This window comes from Mesitornis unicolor, unplaced genomic scaffold, assembly GCF_000695765.1.
Source record: "Mesitornis unicolor isolate BGI_N332 unplaced genomic scaffold, ASM69576v1 scaffold28544, whole genome shotgun sequence".
NCBI lineage: Eukaryota > Metazoa > Chordata > Aves > Mesitornithiformes > Mesitornithidae > Mesitornis > Mesitornis unicolor.
In genome coordinates, this window is record NW_010178512.1 from 60,901 (window position 1) to 67,200 (window position 6,300).

At 36.3% G+C, this 6,300-nt stretch overlaps 1 protein-coding gene across 1 annotated transcript in view; it reads right to left on the bottom strand.

Annotated features, from left to right (window-relative positions):
- The window catches only part of MARCH11 (membrane-associated ring finger (C3HC4) 11), a gene marked incomplete at its 5' end in the record, with an annotated part of 28,865 nt that extends 23,454 nt beyond the window's left edge, over positions 1-5,411 (bottom strand). Inside the window, one exon of the mRNA XM_010182483.1 lies at positions 5,256-5,411. Within this exon, the coding sequence (XP_010180785.1) occupies positions 5,256-5,411 (156 nt within the window). The remainder of the gene's footprint in view (positions 1-5,255) is intronic.
- Between the last annotated feature and the right edge of the window lie 889 nt (positions 5,412-6,300).

Sequence of the window (6,300 nt, forward strand, 5' to 3'; positions counted from 1 at the left end):
GTACAACTACTATATCTATGCTGATGACTGCCATATCTACTTTTCTGTTTCAGACTTCTCTCTCCTGCCAAAACTAAAATACTTGTCTGTTTTTACCATCTTTTGTAAAGATCTTACTGTACCTTTAAGTTCATTAAAATCTATACTATTTTCATGTCCCAGCCTTCCTCAAGCAGTATGGCTTTGTCCTCCAGTCCATAAATCTGCTCTGTAACCCAGAAATTACCTTTTTAAATATTTATTTGGATTTTCCTGCTCAAAATATTTCTAAAACCTGCAGGTGCTTTCTATGTGACATATCTAAGATTATTCATATATGAAAATTTAATTTCTCATTATCACTTTCATCTTATTTCTCAATTACTGTAAGACAGCTTTTAAGCTCATGACAAATGTAATTTTCTCAGTGACCACAAGACTGCTTCAGATACAATTTTTTTAGTCCACCACTTTGACCATGTAACTGCCCTTCTTTCTCTGCTATGCTGGGTCCTCTCTTTCTCATCACATCAAATTAAAAAAACCTTCATTTTTGAAGTCCTTCCAGGTTTTTACTGACATACTAATTACCTTTAATGACTACTCAGACATAGAATCTCATCTCTGGTCAGTTCATGATACCTATCTCAGCTAAGTATTTTACTTTCTAACAGCCCTTCCATACTGTCTTCACATTCAAAGGGTGCCTGCAAAGCTTCATTATTTTCTTTTCAAGAGGCATCTTAAAACTCAACCCATTTGAGATTCCAGAAACTCAATGATAATTAAAAATGGTTAGTGTACAAAGACCACTGGTTTTATAAATCCCCATAGATTCGTCCTCTATCTCTTGTTCAAACTTCTTTGTAAATTGTCCAAGATTGGGACAATCCTTTTTGTTCTTCCTTTGTGATGACACAGTGAAAAGCACAATGAACCCTCCTGGATCATCACTGCAGGCGGTGTAACAGCAGCCCGTGATGTAGATTGCTGTTAGTACGCAGTGTAGTTTAAAAAGCACAACAGGAGATTTGAGCCTTCTCCCTTTCCCCTTCTTACTTATGCATACAAAAAGTAAATGCTTTCATCCAGCTGAGCATAGTCATTAGCAATAACTTTTACTAAACATTTAATACACATTTTTTCTGGACACTGGCCTCCATTTGAAGCATCTGAAAAATGTGACTTTCCGGCTTTATGCACATACATACATGCAGTCTGCTAAAAAGTCTTGCTCATACTAATCTTATTGGTGCCAGTGAGATTACTCAAATGAGTGAGGACTACTCACATTAGCAGTGAAAAACTGAACCTGAAACTCACAAAAACTGCTGAACATAGTAATTTCTATACTGAATATCTCAAAAGTTAATAACCACAATTTGGGCCACTGAAAACCACAGAACTCATGAGCCACAGTGCACTTCCAGTATCCACATACTTGCCTAAATAACACTAAGTACAACCTTAATTTTTTCAGCTATATGTTAATAAATCAGTCCTAACAACTAAGAATTTACTATTTAAAATAACTGTTTTGTGATTTCCCTGATGTCAGAAAACGTGCTGAAATGCCATGCAATTAGCTTTTAAATTAGCGCATTAATCTACTCTATCACTTTTGGAATAGGTCTAGTTCACCTAAAATACCACAATATGTTTTAATGAACAGAAGCACAGGGTAGATTAAACATCTAACATAATACTATGTTTTGACAGACTACAGTAACAGTCTAGAAAAGGCTATTCTCTAAATATTTTTATTGCTCGCTTGTATAGAAATGATGGGGTTTAGCACCAAAGTATATTTTCTTAAAATTTGCATGACTATATTTAATTTTTAAACATTATTTCTGAATCTTACAAGATAATTTACATTCTTCAATATACGTTCATGTCTCACTGCCACTCTAGTGAAATAACTTGCTAATAGCTTAATAATTACATAGCACAAATAAAAAAATAAAGCACTCTGTTTATATTTCCTTTAGGAAGGAAATCTGTATTATAAAACTTTAAAAACCAATATAAAATTATTTCTGCTTGTGCTTTCTCTTTGCTAATATAAAATGTAATTCTAAGTGGGTTTAATTCCAAATCAGATATTTAAAATTTCTCCCTTGTTTTAAGTTGTTTCAAAAATCTTCAAAAACTCCCAGTCCAAATAAGTATTTGACCTCTTCTCATTATAGTTTATTTTTTTTCCCTACTTATTTCTATAACCTTGCCTATTATTGGATCAAATTCCACCCTGTCATAAGAAGCAAGCCCAGCAACACGAACAAGTGCTTTCACCAATGTACTAGTGCAAGGTTAAATATGTCTTTCTGATATGATCCTCATGATATTGGAAAAAAAATCCAAATTTGCATTTCTCTGTGAAAGACTGTATAAAACATCGCCAATTTGTTTGTGTGCTCATCTACCACTGTTAATTTTTATGTTTTAAGATCTATTCCTATATTAAAAGTCTATGTGTTTCCAGAATTGAGTTCTCTAAAAGTGAACTAAGTAGTAGTCACTGAAACACACAAAGTGACACTGGAAAAATTTCTATTGGAATAGTCACTTACCATAGCAAATTTTGTTCCTTGAATGTACTGCCTGCAAAGAGGCCCCCCTTTGGGATTACTTTCCCTGCCATGAAGCAACAGAAACCACAGAAAATGTTAGATATTAAATGGAATATTCACATCTATTCCAATGTTCTGGAAGAAAACATAGAAAACTCTCCTACTTTTCAACTCTCTGAGCATTTTGACTTTCCATAAATACCCGGGGTAAAACTAAGCCTGAGAAGCTAGTGTAAATCTGCATAGACAATTTCACATGAGAAAAAGTTATTTTGGTAAATAGTACCTTTTTCTCTCTTATGACACTGCCTACACAGATCTAATAAGTAAAAAACTGGAAAGAGATTTCTGCAAACATGGACTGAGGCAGACTACGAGCTGTAGAGAGGGAACTACTCCCATCCAAATGTTCTATCTCATGTAATGCAAGAAGTCTTGCTTGCTTGGGAACTTTCAAGTACATTAGCTACCTCAATGCAGATGTTGTAAACTATGTCTCTATTGAAACAGTCTAGCCCTTAGCTTTTTATCAAACCTGACTGAAAATTTACCTTAAAAAGGGCTTTTGCGTAGTCAGGCAAATGATTCAGAACCTGTCCAAATGCTTAAACCAAGACAGCAGTTTGAAATGGCCAATACTATTATAGTCACGAGTACGGGAGAAGAGTGAGGGCTTTTTAAGACTGACCACCCTTTTAAAAATACACAGATAACTACAGTTTTAAGAGTTCCTTTTAGATGCTGTAACTCCAAGAGGAAAAATCAGTGTAGGAGAATAAGAAAGGAACTACTGTATCTCTACAAAGAGATGTGTGACCTTTAGGGTGTCAGGAGTTTGACCCTAGGAATGTATGTCTAACTTATTGAGCACGCAACTCAATGAAATCTTTTTCTATGCTATTTTGTCAAGAATAAAAAAAGGATAGAATTAAATAATTTACATTAAAAATTAAACACAGGGTTAAGAAAAAATCAAATATATTTTAAGCTATCAAAGGAGAAACATGAATCTAGTTCCGCCCTCTCCCCCTCCAAAAAAAAAAAAGTGGCATAACTCATGAAGAGAATGGCATTTAACTTTCGGCTCTTCATTTTCTTTATATTTTACTTGTAGCCTGGCCAAACATTGCTGTCTCTCAAGTCACCACTGACACTTTCTTTCTTCTTTGCTTCTGTTTTCCACTGAGAACAGTTGTTCTTCAATCTGGATCTTGATTCTGTTGTCCACAGAAATGTCTGATATTTCAGATGTCCTTCAATATCCCACTTGGCCTCCGGTTGCACTTCCAAAATCTCTCTTAAGTTGTTTCATACCTGCTATCCTTTTTATATATTTTGGCTACCTTGGGACATTTCAAATAGTACTAGATGCCTCTCTGCAGACAACTGTGCCATGTCCTTGCTGTCAAACAACTATCTTCAGAGACTATCATTGCAAACTGTTGATAATGATATAACCTTTACTAGGAAAAGGATGAGATTTCTGTGGATATACAGGAAATAAAGATTTTTTTAAAGGTTAGAAAAAGCCAAAAGGATCAAACAGAATCCCATCCCAAACCATAGAAACAGAATCTACCACCTTCATTTTCTGAAGCATTTTACAAAGACATGACTTTACATCATAAAGGTTCTATCCAGAAAAGCTTATCAGAACGTTCCCTTTGTGGATTCATAAAGAAAAAACCTGAAGTCACAACTGGCTCTGAAACTACTTGCACCTAATCTGAACAGCTTTAAGCAAATACTCCAGATATCCTACATCCAAGGATACTTATCACACTCACACAGCTGCCAATACCATCCAAGCATGTCTTTTCTATATAACTCCAATCAAACTCAGGCACAGAAAAATGACCCGAGTGCTCTGGCCTTTGAGAGCTCCATCATCTCTGAGCTCATAGGATCAAAACTAAAAAAAGATACAATTATCTCACTAAATGCATTCCTCAGATGTATGAAACACAATTTATAGGACGGAATTTTAAGCCTCTGAAGAATTCTGATATGCAAAGTGGTATTAAGGCTTACCTAACAGATCTGCTAAAGCTCTGAGTTTCCCCTCCCCTCTCCATGAACATGCTACCACTATAATATTCTAACTTCCAGCTGCATGCTGTGATGTTGATAGAAGGGAGCTGTGAAAAATGTTACTGTGCATTTCAGCCTCTGAAACAGCTATTGGTGGACAAAACTTTAAAAAGAGTTCTGCTACTCTGGATTGTGACTGAAAAGTCACCTCCTTTACTTTTCTACAGTAGGTGAATACACAGGCAACAGAAGTTTTCTCTGCCTCTCTCCTCTGGACCCCAAGCTTGAAGAATGAATGAATGAAATCAACCTCTGACTGAGTCTTTAACAAATTATAACAACATGTTCAAGGTTTAGAAAGTGAATCAGGGAGATCCAAGTTCTGTCATGTCTTAGTATGACTTATCTAATTACAGAATTTAACAATCTCTGAAGACCATTTCTATGGCAATCCAAAAGCTAGAAGAACATAACAGAATCAAATTACTGCACGTTTTAATATGTAACTGGTCTTAAAAACTAACTTTAAGTGGGTGCAATTGCTAACTGGTAAAGCATACAGGCTGTTCCACTGTATTTTCCAAAAACCTCGAAACAAACATAAATACCCCTTTGTTTTTAAAAACTACTGGAAAGACATATTTTTTAAAAACAAATGAACAAACAGATTACCTGGCAAGGCTTCTTCATTTTAATTGCTATAACATGGTATCTGTAACAGCAGAGTTCACAGGTCCATGACCCTCTTTCACTTATCCACTTTAACAGGCAAAGCTGATGTGTGTATCGTACTGACCCATCGCAGCGGCAGGGATTTAACAATTCACCCTGAAAAGCCAGCACAGAAACATTAATTTTAAAGGAATCTTTTACATAGATATGTACTCAATACCAAAATATTCGCAAGTCTGTAACAATAAGCTGGTCCCAATTTCAAAACGTGAAAAAACCTGTAATTTTGGCTATAAAAATTCTCAAAAATTAAACTGTCTTAAAAACAACTAAGTGCTTCTAATGAATCAAAGCCAGATAACTGTCTATGCATGCATATGTACATATGTGAAACAAGTGAATGCATCAAACAACAGCAGCATCTGCCCTTCCAAATACCTCAAATGGCACCAGAAGTGGTTGGATGCATTTCTCCAACAGCTATTTTCAGTCATCACTAAGAGAGAAATGGGTGATGTCACAGAGCACTATGCTCTTGGAGCAGGGCTCAGTGCTAGCCAGCAGTCAGGCAGGACCTCAAATAATGTAACAAAAAACTTTCCCCAGTAGTTCACATATATCTGTATTATATAAATCAGCTATTCTCTTCTTTCCTTGAAAAGACTTTTCTTTTTTTTTTAGCTCAACAAGACAAGCTATAAAATGCCAGTTACAGATCCACTGCTGATATTGTGCGGAGTAATGTAATGACAGAGAAGATCATCCTTGGAGGTTTTCTCAACATTACCTGTAAGCTAACACTCTCATTTTAAAGTCTAATAGAAACCTGAGAAATTTGCACTGTTTAAAGCCCTCGGGGGAGGGCAGAGCCAGCGAGCCTGATGGCATGAAGACTCACAGCGTGCAAGCCAGCCATAGCAAACCTCTGATTTCTTCCCGAGCTCTGCGCCGACTCAGAATTGCCCCAAGCGTTTGTCACAACCAACTTGCACCGCAGCTGAGGCTCGTTACACCTGACTCGCCGCCGACACCGAGGAGGGCTGCT